Genomic DNA, 19,500 nt, shown 5'->3' on the forward strand with positions numbered 1-19,500 from the left:
GAGAGGAATTTATTCTCCCTCAGTGCTCAAGTCTTGAAGTCCAAAATCATAGTGTCAGCAGGGTTGGTTTCTTCTTGGTGGCTCAGAGGGAGACTGTTCCGTGCCACTCTCTTAGCTTCTGGTGATTCTGGCCAACCTTGACATTCCTTGACTCACAGCCACAGAGCTCTAATCTCTGCCTCCGTCATCACACAATCTTCCTCCTGTGTCTGCCCGTCTCTTTCTATCTCTTCCTCGTCTTACAAGGACTCTAGTCATTTTGGATTTGGGGTTCCTCTTAATCCATTATGATCTTATCTTTTTAAAAAATTAATTTTTTTTATGGCCGCACTTGCAGCAAATGGAAGTTCCCAGGCTAGGGATGGAATCCAAGCCATAGCTGCGACCTACACCACAGCTACAGCAATGCTAGATCCTTAACCACTATGCAAAGGCGGGAACTCCCATTATGATCTGATCTTAACTAATACCCTCTGCAATGATCCTATAAATGTCGTCACATTCTGAAGTTCTGGAAAGGACACGAATTTGGTGGGGGACACTATTCAACCCAGTACACCAACTTCAAGATAGTAAAATATTACAGAGCAAAATATCTGTCTTCTTCTCTTTTAGGGACCCTTTCATTCAACTTGAATCCCCCATTCCTGCTATTGTATGTTCAGAACACATAACCTAGCAGCTTAGTCTCTTGAAAGACCAAGGATTATCCCAATGAGATGCCACTATACACCTACCAGATTGACAATAATTTCAGGGTAGGATTTAAAAGAATTTCTACTCTTGGTGAGGATGTGGAGTCATAGGTATGATCATACTCGGCTGTTGATCAGACCCTTTGGGCTAAAGTTGGAAGTGTCAAATAAAGCTGAAGCTAAGCACACCCCACTGCTCTCCCCAGTTATATATCATATAAAATGTATGCCAGTGTGCACCAGGATACGTGTATGAGAAGGAGGAGCCTTACTGCTAATAGCACCGAATTGGAAATAACCCAAGCACCCATGGAGAGTAGAATATATAAACAAATTATGAGCCAAGACATGGAAGGAACAAAAATGTTCATTGACAGATGAATGAATAAAGAAGAGGTTTTCTTTTGTTTTTATTTTTGTTGTTTTTTTTTTTTTTTAGGAATAAAGAAAAAAGGGGGGAGTTCCCTTCATGGCCCAGTTGTTAATGAACCAGACTGGGATCCATGAGGACACAGGTTCGATCCCTGGCTTCACTCAGTGGGTTAAGGATCTGATGTTGCTCTGAGCTGTGGTGTAGATTGCAGAAACAGCTCGGATTCTGTGTTGCTGTGGCTGTGGTGTGGGCCTGAAGCTGTAGTTCCAATTCGATCCCTATCCAGGGAACTTCCATATGCCGCAGGTGCAGCCCTTAAAAAAAAAAAAAAAAAAAAAAAAACAAAAAGGGGAGTTCATTTGTGGCACAGCGGGTTAAGGATCTGGCATTGTCGCTACAGGAGCTAGGTTTCTCCTGTGGCTCAGGTTCGATCCCTGGCATGGGAACCTCTACAGTCACAGGTAAAAAAAGAGAAGAAAAAAAAAAGAAAAGATGTGATACACACACACACACACACACACACACCACACACACACACACACACACGCTGGAATATTACTCAGCCATAAAAAGAATGAAATAATGCCACTGGCAGCAACATGGATGGACCTAGAGATTATCATACAAAGTGAAGTAAGTCAGACAAAGACAAATATTATATGCTATCACTTCTATGTGGAATCTAAAAACAATGATACAGGAGTTCCTATTGTGGCTCAGTGGCTTAAGGACCCAACCTTGCCTCTGTGATGATGTGGGTTCTATCCCTGGCCTCGATCTGGTATTGCTACAGGCTGTGGTGTAGGTCACAGAAGAGGCTCAGATCTGGTGCTGCTGTGGCTGTGGCCTAGGCCTCAGCTGCAGCTCTGATTCGACCCCTGGTCTGGGAATTTCCATGTGCCCCAGATGCGGCCATAAAAAGAACAAAACTAAAAATTAAAAAATTAAGAAAGAGGAGTTCCTGTCGTGGCTCAGAAGTTAACAAATCCAACTAGTATCCACGAGGACTCGGGTTCAATCCCTGGCCTTACTCAGTGGGTTAAGGATGCAACGTTGGTGTGGACCCCTAGTCTGGGAACCTCCACATGCCGTGGGTGCAGCCCCAAAAAGACAGAAAAAAAAATTTAAAAATTAAAAAAGATACAAATGAACTTATTTACAAAGCAGAAATAGACTCACAGGTATAGAAAACAAACTCATGTTTACCAAAGTTTGAAGTGGAAGGAGGGATACATTAGGAATTTGGGATTAACAGTTACACATTACTACATATAAAACAGATTAACAAGGATCTACTGTATAGCATAGGGAAATATATTCGGTATCTTGTAATAACCTATAATGGAAAAGTATCTGAAAAAGAACGTGTGTGTGTGTGTGTGTGTGTGTGTATATATATATATATATATATATATATATACACACACTGAATCACTTTTGCTATACACCTGAATCATTGTAAATCAATGATACCTCAATAAAAAACAAATACAAATTAGGGAGAGAATACAATGGAATACTATAGAGTAAAGAATCAAGAATGGAGTTCCTGTGGTGGCTCAGTGGTTAACAAATCTGACTAGGAACCATGAGGTTGAGGGTTTGATCCCTGGCCTAGCTCAGTGGGTTAAGGCTCCGGCTGTAGGTCGCAGACATGGCTTGGATCCTGCGTTGCTGTGGCTGTGGAGTAGGCCGGCGGCTACAGCTCCGATTGGACCCCTAGCCTGGGGAACATCCATATGCCTCAGGTACAGCTCTAGAAAAAGACAAAAAAAAAAAAAAAAAGAATCAAGAATGGACTATACACACAGAAACGTGGATGAATCGTGAAGCATTATAATAAGCAAAATATGTCAAATAATTTAGGCTACAGATTGTACAATCCCATTCAAAACCAGATAAAATTAAACCCCATTGTTTAATGATGCATAATCAGGCAACAACACTGAAGGAAAAGCAAGGATTTGAATAACATAAAAGCCAGAATAGTGGTTATGTTGGCAGAAGGCAAGGTATATGATCTGGCAAAGGACACACCAGGGAGTGGGCTTCTGAGGTGCTAGTAGTGTTTGTTTTTTAATAATTTGTTATTTTGCATTTACGTTTTTAGCACTTTTCCTGTATGTTTGTTATAATTCTGCCCCCTACACACACACACACACACACACACACACACACACACACACACACACACACAAAGAATAAAAAACAGATAATTCTCTGATTGCATGTCGGGTTGAGGCTCCTATGTTCGCACCACAGTGACTCTTGTTGCTCCTGTGTGGTGTAGGTTTGATCCCTGGCCCAGGAATTCCCACATACTGCTTGTGTGGCAAAAAAGAAAAAAAAATCAAAAACCCCCACAAAAAAATAACAATTGGACAGCCACCGGGGCTTTGGAACCAAACAAGGAAGCTTCTTAAGTAGCTGTTTGATTCGGCACACATTACTGAAGGGCCAAAACAATGTAAGACCCCCATAGTGAAAGAAGATAGGAAACAAAAAATGTGAATCTCCACTTAAGAATTAGTTTTTAATTGAAGGGAAACTGAAAAAAATTACTGGAATCTAAAAGAGCTTTATTTATGCAGGTGCTGTGCTATAAAATACTCTAATCTGTGCTGTTAATGAAGCTGGATTTACAACCTAGTAAACTAAACAAAGAGCTTATGTTTAGCTGATTAACTAGTTGAGGCTAAAATCCATTCTCTTTGAGTTTTTGTTTTTTCATTTTTCTTCCATCCAGTGTAAAAAGATGCTGGCTCTCTTACCGTGAAATTGCTTTATTACAACTCTGTCTTTACTCACTGGAAATGCAAAGTTCTTTGTGAAATTTGCTCCATAGAATTGGGAGAAGTCGTAATGATGATAATAACAACTCAGGCAAAGGTTCCAATTAAGAAACAAGCAATTCTGGTCCCCATGCTGTACAGCGGAAAAAATTTAAAAAATAAAAAAAGAGAAACAAGCAATTCTTTAGACAGTTTGTAGTTAGTGAAACATTTTGATGTGACATTATCATCCTTTGAAGACCTCTTTTTTTTTTTTCTTTTTAGGGCCATACCTGCGACATATGTAAGTTCCCAGGCTAGGGGTCGAATTGGAGCTGCAGTTGCTGGCCTACACCACAGCCAAAGCCCAGAACCCAGCCGCATCTGTGACCAACGCCAGAGCTTGTGGCAACGCTGGATCCTTAACCCACTGAGTGAGGCCAGGGATCAGACCTGTACCCTCATGGATACCAGTTGTGTTCCTAACCTGCTGAGCCACAAAGGGAACTCCCTTTCTTTGTGATATAAGAAGATATTCCAGGGATGGCTCAGCAGGTTAAGGATTTGGGTCTGTCATTGCTGTGGCTCCAGTCACCATTGTGCAGAGGCTTTGACGTCTGCCCAGGGAACTTCTACGTGCCATGGGTACAGCAAAGAAAAAGAAGAAGATGAGGATATTCCAGGATCATCTTGAATTTTCCCTGCTCGAGCCCCCGAGTCTTGGTCTTTTTTCTAGGGAGCCCTGAGTCCTTTTAGAAAAGAATGGTATTTAGAAAACAAGATCGGAGTTCCTGTTGTGGTGCAGTGGAAAGGAATCCAACTAGGAACCATGAGGTTGCAGGTTCAATCCATGGCCTCTCTCAGTGGGTTAAGAATCTGGCATTGTCATGAGCAGTGGTGTAGGTCGGAGACATGGCTTGGATCCTGCATTGCTGTGGCTGAGATGTAGGCCGGCTGCTGCAGCTCCAATTAGACCCCTTGCCTGGGAACCTCCATATGCCTCGGGTGCAGCGCTAAAAAGAAAAAGAAAAAGAAGACGACAAGATCTAGGCTCTAATTGCTACTAGTGTGTCATTGTTTCTAGGCCCTCTCAATAGATAGGATTGGGACACACACACACACACACTATAATGTCTATCTCTATTACATTATATACCGTGAGTTCATACTCAAGGAGTTTGTAACTTCATTCTCCAACACTGAGAAATCTATTTTTAATAATTTTGAATGTAACTAAGTTTACAAAGAGTACACTGCTGGTTTTGTTAGGTTTTTTTTTTTTTTTTTGTATTGCTGTTATTTATTTATTTATTTATTTGTTGGTCTTTTTACCTTTTCCGGGGCCACTCCCGCGGCATATGGAGGTTTCCAGGCTGGGGGTCCAATTGGAGCTGTAGCTGTCAGCCTATGCCAGAGCCACAGCAACTCAGGATCCGAGCCGCATCTGTGACCTACACCACAGCTCACGGCAATGCCAGATCCTTAACCCACTAAGCAAGGGCAGGGATGGAACCCGCAACCTCATGATTCCTAGTCGGATTCGTTAATCACTGAGCCATGACGGGAACTCCTATTTATTTACCTGTTTATTTATTTTTTGTTTTTTAAAAAAATATTCTTCAAGAAAATATTTTTCTTGGAGTTCCCTTGTGGCACAGTAGGTTAAGGATCTGGCATTGTCACTGCAGTTGCCCAGGTTATTGCTATGGCACAGGTTTGATCCCTGGCCCAGGAACTTCCACATGCTGAGGGCATGGCCAAAAAAAATTTTTTTCTTGCTTGTATTGGTCTTTGTTCTTCAAGAACTATACAAACTTCAGAGTTTTCATTTATTTTACTCATTCAGCCAAGATATATTTATCAAACACTATGTGTCAGATAATGTTCTAGGGCTGCGGAATACAGCAATGAACAAAGCATTGTATTGGGAAAGGAACCATGGAAAGAGAGAATAATAGATACAAACTGTGAAAAAGCTGGGATCTGAACCCAGACAGCCTGGCTCCAGAATGCATGCTATACCATCTGCCTCTGATTGCTTTCATAATGTACTCTCTGCCTTCTATAAAAGTTTACAACTCTCTTGAATCCAATAAAAATGCCTCTGTCAGTTTCTGAATCTATACAATGCAAAGCCTTGTGCATCTTCCATATGACTTAACGTGTGTGAGACTTAGTTTCCAACTCTGAAAATGAAGATACTAATCTCAACCTGCTATGAGGATAAAATTATATGAGATGCCTGGTGGTATTTGTGACACACCACAGATATTTAGTGAAGTTAATTTCCCTTCTCTTTTTCAACACAAATACTACACTATAAACTTCTTCCAGAAAAGAGCCTTTTCCCCTCTAATTCAATTAATCGGTTGGTTAATCATTTATCTATTCATTCTTACATCCATTCAAAAAGCAGTTATCGGGAGTTTCCATTGTGGTGCAGCAGAAACAAATACGACTAGCATTCATGAGGATGAGGGTTCGATCCCTGGACTTGCTTAGTGGGTGGGGGATTTGGGATTGCCCTGAGCTTTGGTGAGGTCTCAGATGCAGCTCAGATGCCACATTGCTGTGGCTGTCTGTGGTGTAGGGCTCTGATTCGAGCCCTAGCCTGGGAACTTCCATGTGCCAATGGTGCAGCCCTAAAAAGGAAAAGAAAAAAGGCAGTTATTGAGGAGTTCCCTGGTGGCCTAGTGGTTAAGGATCTGGCATTGTCACTGCTGTGGCTCAGGTTTGATCCCTGGCCTGGGAATTTCCTTATGCTGTGGGCGTAGCCAAAAAAAAAAAAAAAAAAAAAAAAGCTGTTATTGAATTGAGAGTCCAATATATACTAGGCTCTATGCTAGTCATCAGGGATATAGAAATGACATAGCCTCCATTCTCAAGGAGATCACAGTCACATCCAAGAGACACACAAACAACTGCAATACAATCTGATTTATAGCTCAGCTAGGAGTTGGATGAAGGGGGGTGGGGTAAGGGACAAAGTCTTCCTGAAAGAAGAGGCTCTAACACAGCAAGGATTAGTATAGCAGCTCTGCTGTTTAAGATGTCAGGAATAAATGAGTAAGTAAATGAATTCAATTCAGTTTAACAAATATTTCACAGAAGATCCTACTGTCCAAGGCACTGTGCTCTGAACTGGGTATGTGCAGATGAAGAAGGGGCAGCTCAGGCCTTTAGTGACCTCCTCGTTTTACAGGCAGATACAAATATCCATAAAAAGATGTCTCAATACAACATAGAAAATCCTATGGGGTAGTTGAGCACCTCTGACAGTAAGAAGATGGAGGTGAGCTCCCAGCTCTATTAGTGGATGAAGGAGAGGCTCTATGTTCTATTATTACAGGCTTCCTAGAATGAACTCACTGAAGCTTGGATATAACCAGTAGATGAATGGGAGTCACTGACAGCTTCAAATCAGAGGCGTAATATGGTCAAATTTGCATTTGTTGATATGCGGGAGAATGCAAACGGGAAGAGAAAACTACAGTCAAAGATACTAGCAAACAGGCTGCATTATGAATAGGAAGATTTAGGTAGATGCGTGATCTGGAAATAGAATTTGACAATGTTTGCAGTTACTCAGGGAGAGTAATTATAGAGGATTGATGGAACCCAGAGAACTGACACACTCATCAGCTGGCAGAGAAAAAGCAGCCCTGGAAGGACCTCTAAAAAGGCGAGAAGTCAGAGGAGAATTAGCAAAGACTGGTATTCTGGGGGGTCAAAAGAATAAAGAGAAGTCGAAGACAAGCCAGGATGAAGCACGCAAGAACAGCTGTGTCCAAGGCTGTACAGAGGTCAAAACGCGTCCATGTGATTTGGCAATAGATGACATTTGCCAGAGCAATACCTGTGTTAGTGGGGAAGGCGGGAGTTCCACTGCAATAAGTGAGTAAATGACGGCGTAGAAAAAGTCAAGATGAGTAAGTAAATGAATGAATCCAACGCTGTGCCCTCACTTGCCCTGGGAACGTCCAAGGCCAACAATGGGAGCTGGTGTGTTGGAAGGGCCTTCCAGACAAGGGTCTGGATGTCGCCTAGGCAACCTGCTTCGCAACCCTTAGGTAGGCGCGGCTCCAAGGTCAGGGTCACCTCAGGCCTCCCAGCAACCCGTCACCTTGACTACCAACTGAAAAAAAAGCCGGAAAGTACGGAAGCAGTCAGAGCATCTCGCGATATCTGGCCCGCCGGCATCCGCCTTCCGGGCCTGGAAACGGCGGCCGGCTCTCGCGAGATTTGCCTTGGGTCTGAGCGCGGGGCCCGACCGTCCGGAAAGCTGGAGCTGCGGGTGGGGAACATGTCGGATTCAGAGCTCGGCAGGAAGTGGGACCGGTGCTTGGCGGATGCGGTCGTGAAGATAGGTAAGGGGTTCCTCGTCTCCGGTAGCCAAGCAGCCGGCCAAAGGCTCCGCTGACCCGGAGGGTGGAGGGGAAACCCCAAGAGAGGTCAGGCCGTCCGGCCTATTCTAGCCCCTCAGGTCAGGGCGAGCTGCCCAAGCCCGGGCGGGAGGTCACTCGGGCGGCGGGGGACGCGAGCCCGAGGAGCCTGGGCCGCCGCCCGAAGCGGGAGGGTTGGGGTTGCAGTCCCGAGGGAGTGGGGGTCAGATTGGCAGGTGGCAGGAGAATTGCGGAGCACTGCGAGTTAAGACGGTATGTGGGACACAACCTTGAGCCAGTGGCTGGAAATTCTCCTCCCTGGTGTCACATCTCTCGCACCGGGCGTGCAGCCTGGTCAGGAGGCCACATTCCGGCCCAACTGAATCAAAAGTCGGAAGCATTTTAGAGATACTGCCAAGCCCTAACGTGAGTTGCTGTCATTTCCGATTTATAACCTGATTTATTGGCATCAGAGTAGTTTGGGGCCTGAAATCGGAGACTTAGTGACGGTGATCTGAAATGAGAATTACCTTGAAAGTAAGAGATTGGTCACTTTCCAGTCCTTCGTATGACTCGGGTAGCCTTTTAACACGTGCTCAGTGACGACACAAATTATGAAGTCATTGCATGGAGGGCAGGAGGAAAGAAGGAAAGAAACTCATTTGCTAAGTGCCAGACTGTGCTGGGTGTGCAGCTTAACTCATTATACAGGTCGTGAAAGTGAGAGTCAGCTGAAGGGCTTTGCCCAGGGACTAATCAATGGCAAAGTTGGGAATTTAACCCAGGCTTCCTGGCTTCAAATTCCATGCTCTTTCTTAGATACTGATTTTTATTATTTAAATTTGATATTCTTGTATGGAAATCCTAAGAGTATTTAAGAGAATTTGGAGTTCCTGTCGTGGCTCAGTGGTTAACGAACCTGACTAGTATTTATGAGGACCCCTGTTCGATCCCTGGCCTTGCTCAGTGGGTTAAGGATTCGGCATTGCCTGAGCTGTGATGTAGGTCACAGAGGCTGCTCGGTTCCTGCGTTGCTGTGGCTGTGGTGTAGGCTCGCAGCTACAGCTCCAATTGGACCCCTAGCCTGAGAACTTCCATATGCTACAGGTGTGAGTCTAAAAAGACAAAAAGGGGGGGTATTTAAGAGAATTTAGGACTGTGCCCTTGAATGAAGAAGGTATTGGAAAAGAAATAAAATGGTAAGGTCCTTGAGAGCAGGGATGTTTGCTGGTTTATTCACTGCTGTATCCCCAGCCCCCCACCCCCCACCGCAAGAGTGCTTGATGAAAATTGTTGAGAATGAGTCAATAAATAAAGTAATTTATCACAGCTACCTCTTCATCCTCTTTACCAGCTGTGTGATTTGGGACAAATTATTTAACCTCTCTGAGCCTGTTTTTTTCATTTATAAATTGGCAATAATAATATTACCATCTTGGAGTTCCTGCTGTGGCACAGTGAGTTAGGAATCTGACTCTAGCATCTTGGGTCACTGCGGAGGGCCAGCTTGATCCCTGGCCCAGTGCAGTGGGTTAAAGGATCCTGCAGTTGCAGTATAGGTCGCTGGCCTGTAAAGAGTGAAGGACAGAAATATATACAAAATATACCGTGCCTGGCACTTATATGTATTCAGTAAATGGTGGTAGTGATAATTTATTAATATTGTGCCACTGATGATCACTTGAGGCGGTGAGTAGTGTCACTGTCATTCGTGAGTGGGGCATCGCTGGGGGGGTGTATACAGGTCGAATAATTAAATGAAGATGCTGATCCAGAAGTATAGATAAAAATCAAAATGAATGATTCAGACTGTTTTTGCTGTAGAGCTATTATTATAAATCAGCTAAGTGGTGTTGTGGTTTGAGGTCATCCAGTAAGAGTTTGTGAGGTAAATGGGCCTTCGTCTGGGCTTTGGGTAATGACTTGGATGGTCAGGGAGGGTGGAAGAACTTGAGCATAGGCTGATTGAACCTGTATGGAGGAGGAAATTGAAGCTTGGAGAGGTTAAGTGGCTAGAAGTGGAGGAGCTGGGGTTAGAATCCAGACATTCTAATTTCAGTGCCCCCTACTCCCTAAAGAAGACTGGTTTGGGTGGAGTCACAATTGTGAAATATCTCAGAGAGATTCTACTTTATCTTGAAAGCTTTAGAGTTGTCTTTCTTTGGCTTTTTCACAGGCGGGCTGCATATTCAACAACTCTTTCTGCTCCCAGAGCTCATTAAGTCCAGGCTGGTGGGGAATCATGAGATGGTTTTAAGCAATAAATATGTATTGAGGTCTGGGCAAATAGAGACGCAGGAGGCCTTTCACTGCCCTCAACAGGGAACTGATGTGATGTCAATGGAATTTCGGTGTGATTGTTCTGGCAGTGTTTACAAACAAGGAGGCTAACAGCACTGTGAATGGGAGGTGCTGTCTGAGCTGTTAGACCGGAAGGGAATGGGTATGTTTGAGAAACTTCAGACATTTTCCCCCCCTTTATACAAGGGCGGTAGTAATACCCACCTCCTAGGCCAGCGCAGGCCAAGTACGTCCTAGGAACTCCGTAAATGCTGTTTTCTTGATCTCTCCAACTGGTTAGCTTTGCCTCATTTCATCTCTTTAAAGATGACTCCGAGGTTAGAACTTAGTTAAGGGGTGAGGTCATTGATCAGAATTTGGAAGTAAAGCAGGAGGGGTGTGCGTGTACCTCATTTACACTAAATTACACCTAATCATGCCAGGTGGGAGGAGCAAGACTGTAGTGAGGAAAAAGCTCATAATTTTGGTCGCTTTTCTGCTTACGTGGTTGCATTTGTTTGACAGTGATAATGAAGTTGAGAAGAGGGAGAAGCTGAGTTCAGGTTTTGAGGGTTTGACCCTTACGCAGTGGGCTTAGAGAAAGTGTATGAGAATGAAGTGTGTAAGGGTAGTTTGGGGAGGTTTCCATCTAAGAGGTATTTGAGAGGTATTTGAATGCTCTTTAGTGAGTGTGTCAGTTTTTATTCCTATGGTCAGCGAGCTTCTACACCTCCTTAAACCTCTCTGGCAGCTCGCTTTTCTGGTACTTCAGGATGGAGATGGGGACTCCGGCAATGGCAGCCTGCCATGAGGCAGGTGGAGGTTTTGTAGAAGATGCAGTCAGGGAGGAAGAGCCACCATGGGCCTCCAGCTGCAGGTCGACAGTCTCATATCCTCTGGCCTGAGGGAGACTGAAGGGAGGTCAAGGTGAATGCCTAGCTCCCTTTGTGAGCACTTTTCTGTTTCGTTGCCTTATTCTTAGTGTTTTCATTCTTTTCCCCTTGGTTTGCTGAAAAATGACTATTTTAATTGTTCTGCTTTAGCCTAGATACTGTACAGCTGAGTTAAAGAGGTCTCACAAGTATGTACTTTAGGCAGTAGTTCTTTAAACTATTCTTCAAGAATCTCTTACTCTGAAGCTTGAGTAATGTCTTAATAGAAAGTTTTCATGTGCTTTTGTTCGTAGGAAGAGCTGCATTTATCTGTAAATACCGCTCCTCCTCCCTTTGTTATCATTAAGAAGAGCTGTTTTTATTCCCCCTCAATTATGGTTTTAAAATATCCCTTTATTTGTGTGTGATATTGGGGTAGGTAGGTTCTAATGTGGTTTGACTTGATGGATTGAGCCCTTGAATCAACAAAACAAAACACTTGTCTCCCTGTAGTGGGCACAGTAGGCTGGTGTTCATTATACATCTCTCTCTTCTTTCAGTTCTTATTCTTTTCTTTTCCTTCTCCATTTTTTTACCCTTCTCTTTGGCCTCTATTTTCATTCCCGCCACTGCCTCCCTTTTGCATTGCTTAGTTCATTCCATAAGGTTTGAGTTTAGTGTCTTTTTTCGAAAATAACTCTTGGCATGTAAGAAGTTTTGAGGTGTCCTGGAGTTCCCGTCGTGGCTCAGCAGCAACGAATCTTACCAGTACCCACAAGGAAGCAGGTTCGATCCCTGCAATGGGTTAAGGATCTGGCATTGTTGTGATCTGTGGTATAGGTTGCAGACATGGCTCAGATCCTGCGTTGCTGTGGCTGTGGTGTAGGCCAGCGGCGACAGCTCCAATTGGACCCCTAGCCTGGGAACCTCCATATGCTGCAGATGTGGCCCTAAAAAGACAAAAAAAAAAAAAAAGTTTTTAGTTGTCCTGTTTATTCCCTATCCCATCACTAGTTTTTCTTAATAGTTCCTGTCATCACTTGGAATTTGTAGTTTCTTTCTCTCTCTTTCTCCCTTTCTTTTTTTCTTTCCTTCCTCTCTTCCTCCCTCCCTCCCTTCCTTCCTCTCTCTCTCCTTCTCCCTCCCTCCCTTCCATCCCATGATGTGCAGTGGCTTGATGTGGAATCTCAGTTCCTAGACCAGGGATTGAATCCAGGGCACAGCTGTAAAAGTGCCAGGTCCTAACCAGTAGACCACCAGGGAACTCCCCTGCAATTTATTTACTTCCTTTGTCCTTCCTCCGTAGAATATAATCTTGAGAACCAGAGGCTGTTTTGTTCACTGTTGACCTCCAGCCTCCAGCATAGAGGAGGCATTAATAATTACTGTTAAATGAATGACAGGTATTGCTGAGACTCTCATAGACTCTATTCTCTGCCCATGTTTGCTACTAACTGAGTGAATTAGCATTTAAGTTTGAAAAGTCCAAGTAAGGCAGATTTCATGTGAATTTGATCATATGTCCTTTACTCTTGGAACTTTTACCAACTTTTTATTTCATCTCAGCTTTTAAATTATTTTCAATAATCTTTTTGTTTGTTTGTTTTTTTAGAGCCACAGCATATAGAAGTTCCCAGGCTAGGGGTCAAACTGGAGCTGCAGTCACTGGCCTAAGCCACAGCAACAACACCAGATCTGAGCCACATCTTCGACCTACACCACAGCTCATGGCAACACCAAATCCTTAACCCTCTGAGTGAGACCAGGGATCGAACCTGCTTCCTCATGGATACTAGTTGGGTCTGTGACCACTGAGCTGTGATGGGAACTCCTCAATAATCTTAAAAATAAAGCAGTGTTAGAAATGTTTGGGGGTTGTCAACAAAGAAACATAAACCAGAGAGCACTTTTTTATTTAAACAAGTAGAAGGTGATGTTGGTTTAAGTGGTGGTGCCAAAGCCTTGTTGCAGGAAATTAAAAGGAGTGAAGAACATTATATTTTATGAAGAGCATGTTCTGTTAGTTTTATGTGAATGCATCATTAATGGTTTTTGCTAATTTTGTGAATTTATTTTTAAGTTTTATCAGATATATCCATTGCTCTGGTTTTCTTTCCCACCCAGTTCAAGGGCTGTGCCATTTATTTTCCTTGTACATACTGAGTAGTTAGTTTTGTGTGTACCTGCATGAATAAGACACATGCTCTTTTCTCATTTTTTTTGGCTCACGCTTGTGGCATGTGGAAGTTCCCAGGCCAGGGATCACACCCGAGCCACAGCAGTGACAATGCTGAGACAGAGCGGGTGCCCTCACCTTGTGTTTGTCTGGACTGGATTGGAGGTTCTATCTATTTTCTGTTTCCCAGGGAAAATAAGATTTTAGGAGATGAGAAAATCACTGAGTTATGAGAATTTTGGAGGTCCTTCCCTGCACCTTGAGAATTTCTACGCCCCACAAGAGTGGGTCATGGAAGCATTGTCATTGCCCTCAGAGTCCTGAATGTAGAAAACCCGTGCTGGCAGGCTGTGACCTAATGGCCAATTTAATGTCTGTGTGGCAGAGGCCAGGGCCCCATATTTGCAGATTTTCTGGAGGAAGCTTCGAGGAAAATCTCATTCCAGTAGTTTGTGGATGTATTTGGAGGCCTTGGGAATCCTTAATGCGACTTGAAAACCTGTAAAGTTGGCTATGCCCCTTTTTTCCCCACATTCCATTCCCACTGCAAGACCAGAGTAAGGAATATCTAGTCTTTTTTTTTTTTTTTTTTTTTTTTGGCTTTTTAGGGCCACATTCTTGGCATATGGAAGTTCCCAGGCTAGGGGATGGATGAATCAGAGCTACAACTGCTGGCCTACGCCACAGCCACAGCCACGCAGGATCCAAGCCGCTTCTGTGACCTACACCACAGCTCACAGCAACTCTGGATCCCTGACCCACTGAGAGAGGCCAGGGATTGAACCCGCGTCGTCATGGATACTAGTTAGATTTATTTCCACAATGGAAACTCCAGGAATATTTGGTCGTAATCCATCTTTTGGCCAGGAAACCTAAAAGAGGGCAAGGAGTTGTTCCCACCATGGTGCAGCAGGTTATGACCCGGTGTTGCCGCCTTTGCCTCAGCTGTGGCGTAGTGACTGTGGCTTGAATTCGATCCCTGGCCCAGGAACTTCCCTAAGCTGTGGGTGCAGTCAAAAAAATAAAAGAGGGGAAGGAGAAATCATGGTTGAGGGGAGGGGTTGCCCAAGGCTGTGATACTTTCCTGAAAAAGGCTGTCCTTGCAAGCCACATGTGTTAAGCACAAGGGAAAATGCAAGCTATGGACATTTGTAAGCAGCCCCTAGAATGTATTCTGCTCAGTGGACTGTGGAAGCATTCACATGCCTTTTCTTTTGACTAATTTTTTGCATTAAAAATAAATGTACCAGGGAGTTCCCGTCGTGGCTCAGTGGTTAACGAATCCGACGAGGAACCATAAGGTGGCGGGTTTGATCCCTGGCCTCGCTCAGTGGGTTAATGATCCAGCATTGCCGTGAGCTGTGGTGTAGGTCACAGATGCAGCTCGGATCCTGCATTACTGTGGCTGTGGCATAGACTGGCAGCTACAGCTCCAATTAGACCCCTAGCCTGGGAACTCCATATGCCGCAGGTGTGGCCCTAGAAAAGGCAAAAAAGACAAAAACAAACAAATAAATAAATGTACTAATAAGTACTTCTCTGTGCCTCAGTTTCCTCAACTATAAAATGGTAGTTGTTAAAAGTAAGGATAGAATGAGATAATCTCTGTAGAGCAGTTAGTACATTACCTGTACTTGATAAATACCGGCCACAGGCATGCGAATGTAGGATGGCAATCATAAGTTAAAATAATTAACACGTTTGTTCTGATTAGGGCCGTCGTGGGGGGTGGAAGTCCAGTTTGCATCTGTAATAGTTGTCCTTACTGTGTGCTTCCCCAAGCAGTTTAACAGCAGGCCTTGTGAAAAAGCCTGGAGAGTGCACAGACGAATGGGGACTGACCCCACCCTTGAGGGGCTTACCTTCTTGAGGAATGTCAAAAGGAGGTGGCGACATTGAAGTTCCATTTTACAGAATATGTAGGTGTTTTAATAGGTGGAAGTCTGCATTTCGGGCCTCAGAAATTGTCAAGGCAGTGTCCTAGAAGAGAGAGACTTGACTTTCTCTGATGGGGAATGATGGTAGTGACTGCTGTTTATTGCGCACTCACCAGGTGCGGGACACTGCTAAGCACGGTACATTATCTCTTTTAATTCTCATAGTCTTGGGGGTATTTTCCCCTCGTTTTTAAAAATTGTTTTAAAATACATATAACAATGGACTTCCTGCTGTGGCACAGTGGGTTAAGGATCCAGTTGTCTCTGCAGTGGCTTGGGTCACTACTGAAATGTGGGTTTGATTCCTGGCCTGGCACAGTGGATTAAGGAACCAACGTTGCTGCAGCTGTGGCATAGGCCACAGTTGCATCTTGGATTCCGTCCCTGACCCGGGAACTTCCATATGCTGTGGGTGTGGCAAATAAATAAATAAATTACATACGGCAAAATTTGCCATCTTGGTTGAGGGGGATAGTTTGGGATTAACATATACACATTACTGTCTATAAAGTAGATAAACAGGGAGCTACTGTATAGCACAGGAATATCTCCTAATAGCCTGTACTGGAAAAGAGTCTGAAACAGAATAAATGTATATGTGTGTGTAACTGAATCACTTTGCTGTACACCTGAAACTAACACAATGTTGTAAATCAACTGTACATCAATAAAAATTTTTTCGTAAAATTTAAATTTTACCATCTTAACTACCTTTTTAAGTGTACTGTTAAGTGATATTAAATATGTTCATATTGTTTTGCAGTCATTATGAGTCATATCTCCATAACTCATCTTTTAAAACTGAAATTCTGTACCCAGTTAACAGTAGCTCTCCATTCCCTCCCCCTCCCAGCCCCTGGCAACCACCATTTTACTTTTTGTCTGTGATTTTGACTGCTCTGAAGTACGTCATATAAGTGGAATCATACAGTATTTGTCTTTTTGAGATTGGCTTATCTCACTTTGCATTATGTCTTCAGGGTTTATTCTTGTTGTAGTATATGTCAGAATTTCCTTCCTTTTTGTGGGGTGGGGGGGCTGCACCTGCAACATGAGGAAATTCCCAGGCCAGGGATCAAACCTGTGCCACAGCTGTAACCAGAGCTACATCAGTAACAGTGCTGGATCCTTAACCTGCTGAGCCCCGAGGGAACTCCAGAATTTCCTCCCTTTTTAAAGCTGAATATTCCATAATGTATTTATACATTGAGCAATGTACATAATGTAATTTGTACATTCACCTGTTGATGGACAGTTGGGTTGCTTCTGCATTTTAACTATTGCGAATAATGCTGCGGTGAACATGGTTATACAGCTATCTCTTGGAGACCCTGCTTTCAGTTTTTGGATATACACCTAGAAGTAGTTTTGTTACATAATATGGCAATTCTATTTTGAACTTTTTTCTTTTTCTTTTTAGGGCTGCGCCTGCAGCGTAGGGAGGTTCCCAGGCTAGGGGTCAAATCACAGCTACAGCTGCCGGCCCACACCACAGCTGCAGCAACATGGAATCCAAGCTGTGTCTTCGACCTACACCACAGCTCACGGCAATGCCAGATCCCTGACACACTGAGCGAGGCCAGGGATCGAACACGCATCCTGCTTATGGATCCTAGTCAGGTTCAGTAACTGCTGGGAAGCCACGATAGGAACTCCCTATTTTGAACTTTTTGAGAATCTGTCATTCTCTTTTCCACAGCGGCCGGACCATTTAACATTCCTAACAATACTGCACAAGAGTCCCAGTTTCTTTATATTTTCACCAACACTTGTTTTCTTTTCTTTTTTTTTAATTTATAGTGGCCATCCTGATCGGTGTAAGGTAGTATCTAGCTGTAGCTTTGATTTCCATTTCTCTAATCATCAGCAATATTGAGCATTTCTTCAAATGCCTATCGGCCATTGATATCTCTTCTTTGGAGAAATGTCTGTTCAAGTCCTTTGTCCACCTTTGAATTGCTTTGTTGTTGCATTTTAGGATTCTCTATATATTCTTGTTAGTAATCCCTTATAGGTCTATGATTTGCAAGTATTTTCTTTCATGTATGTGGCATGCTTTTTTACCCTGCTGATATTATCTCTTTGGGGGTGGGGTGCCCATGGCATGTGGAAGTTCTCAGGCCTGAGATGGACCCATGCCAGAGCAGTGACCCAAGCTGATTTAGTGAAAATGCTGGACCCTTAACCCACTGGCACCACAAGAAAATTCCCAATATTTTGATACTTAGAATTTTAAAATTTTCACCAAGTCCAGTTTGTCAAATTTTTGTTTTTGTTGACTATGCCTTTGGTGTCTGAGCTGTGAAAAAACTCCCTGTTTTCTCCTCTCCTCTCATACTCACAGTACTTCTGACATCAGATGTATGGGTTTTCTACCCCAAGCTATTCTCTGAAGCCAGCTAGGTGTTCCATAACTCAGTTCAGTTCCGACACTAACTGGAGATGGCTCAGTCCCCATGGGTTAAGGGCTCAGACCCGTTAGACTCCCACTCCAGATGCCAGTCACAAGTCCAGATAGTTAGTTGTGCTTCTGACTGACTGGCTGTGAATCAGACGTTCCATGACTTCCTCCCAGGGTTCAATAATTTGTTAGAGTGGCTCACAGAACTCTGGAAAACAGTTTACTTACTAGATTACCAGTTTATTATCAAGGATGCTAAAAAATATGGATGAACAGCCAGGTGAAGAGATATATTTAACAAGGTCCCAAAGGGTTCCAAGTGCAGGAGCTTCCTTTTCTGTGGATTTGGGGTGAACCTCCCTCCCAGCATGGAGGCTCTCAGAACCCCGTACTTTGGGGATTTTTATGAAGCTTCATTACACGGGCATGATTAATCGTTCACTCAATTTCCAGTCCCTCTCCTCTTCTTGGAGGATGGGGAGATGGGGGTGAAAATTCCAAGCATGGTTTGGTCTTTATGGTGACCAGTGCTCCCCCTGAAGCTTTCCAGGAGCCCATCAAGAGTTGCCTCATTAGAGCAAAAGACATGCCTGTCACCCAGGAAATTCTAAGGGACCTAGGAGCTCTGTGCCAGACCTGGAGGCAGAGACCGATGTTTATATTTTTCCTGTGAGTTCATGTGCAAGAGATCATTGGCAAATTCAGTGTTCTGATACTTTTGCCCTGTATTTTCTTTAAGAGTTTTTTTTTTGCCTTTTGTCTTTTGTCCTTTTAGGGCTGCATCCACATGGAGGTTCCCAGGCCAGGGGTCTAATCAGAGCTACAGCTGCTGGCCTGTGCCACAGCCACAGCAACGCCAGATCTGAGCCGTGTCTTTGACCTACACCACAGCTCATGGCAGTGCCGGATCCTTAACCCACTGAGCAAGGCCAGAGATCGAACCCACAACCTCATGGTTCCTAGTCAGATTCGTTTCCGCTGTGCCCCAACAGGAAATACTTCTTTAAGAGTCTTATAGGTTTTTGATTCACATCAAGTTAATTTTTGTATATAGTATCAGATAAGTGCTCAATTTCATTTTTTTTTTGCATGTGGATATCCAATTTTCCTAGGACCATTTGTTGAAAAGATAGGCCTTTCCCCACTGAATGGTCTTGGCACCCTTGTAAAAAACCATTTGACTGTAAATGCAAGGGTTTATTTCTGGGCTCTCTCTTCTATTGATCTATATATCTGTCTTTATGCCAGTACTATACTGTTTTGATAATTGTAGCTTTGTAGTAAGTTTTGAAATCAGGAACTGTGTCTCCACATTTGTTCTTTTTTCAAGATTATTTTTTATGGCTGCACCCATAGCATATGGAAATTCTTGGGCCAGAGATTGAATCTGAGCCGCAGCTGTGGCAACTCTGGATCCTTTAACCCCCTGTGCTGGGCTGGGGATCAAACCTGCGCTTCTGCAGTGACCTGTGCTGTTGCAGTAGGATTCTTAACCCATTGTGCCGCAGCAGGAACTCCTTTTTCAAGATTCTTTTGGCTTTTCAGGGTCTCTTGAGATTCCATATGAATTTTAGAATGGATTTTCTATATCTGCAGAAAACCATAGGATTTTG

General features: G+C 43.6%; 1 protein-coding gene across 1 annotated transcript in view; it reads left to right on the forward strand.

Moving 5' to 3' along the window:
* Nucleotides 7,987-19,500, forward strand: part of MINOS1 (mitochondrial inner membrane organizing system 1) — a 34,434-nt gene continuing 22,920 nt past the window's right edge. The window contains exon 1 of the mRNA XM_005656034.2: nucleotides 7,987-8,206. Coding sequence (XP_005656091.2) covers nucleotides 8,143-8,206 — 64 coding nt within the window. The 5' untranslated portion in view covers nucleotides 7,987-8,142. The remainder of the gene's footprint in view (nucleotides 8,207-19,500) is intronic.

The sequence above is a fragment of the Sus scrofa genome, chromosome 6 (genome assembly GCF_000003025.6).
Source record: "Sus scrofa isolate TJ Tabasco breed Duroc chromosome 6, Sscrofa11.1, whole genome shotgun sequence".
In the NCBI taxonomy this organism is placed as follows: Eukaryota; Metazoa; Chordata; class Mammalia; order Artiodactyla; family Suidae; genus Sus; species Sus scrofa.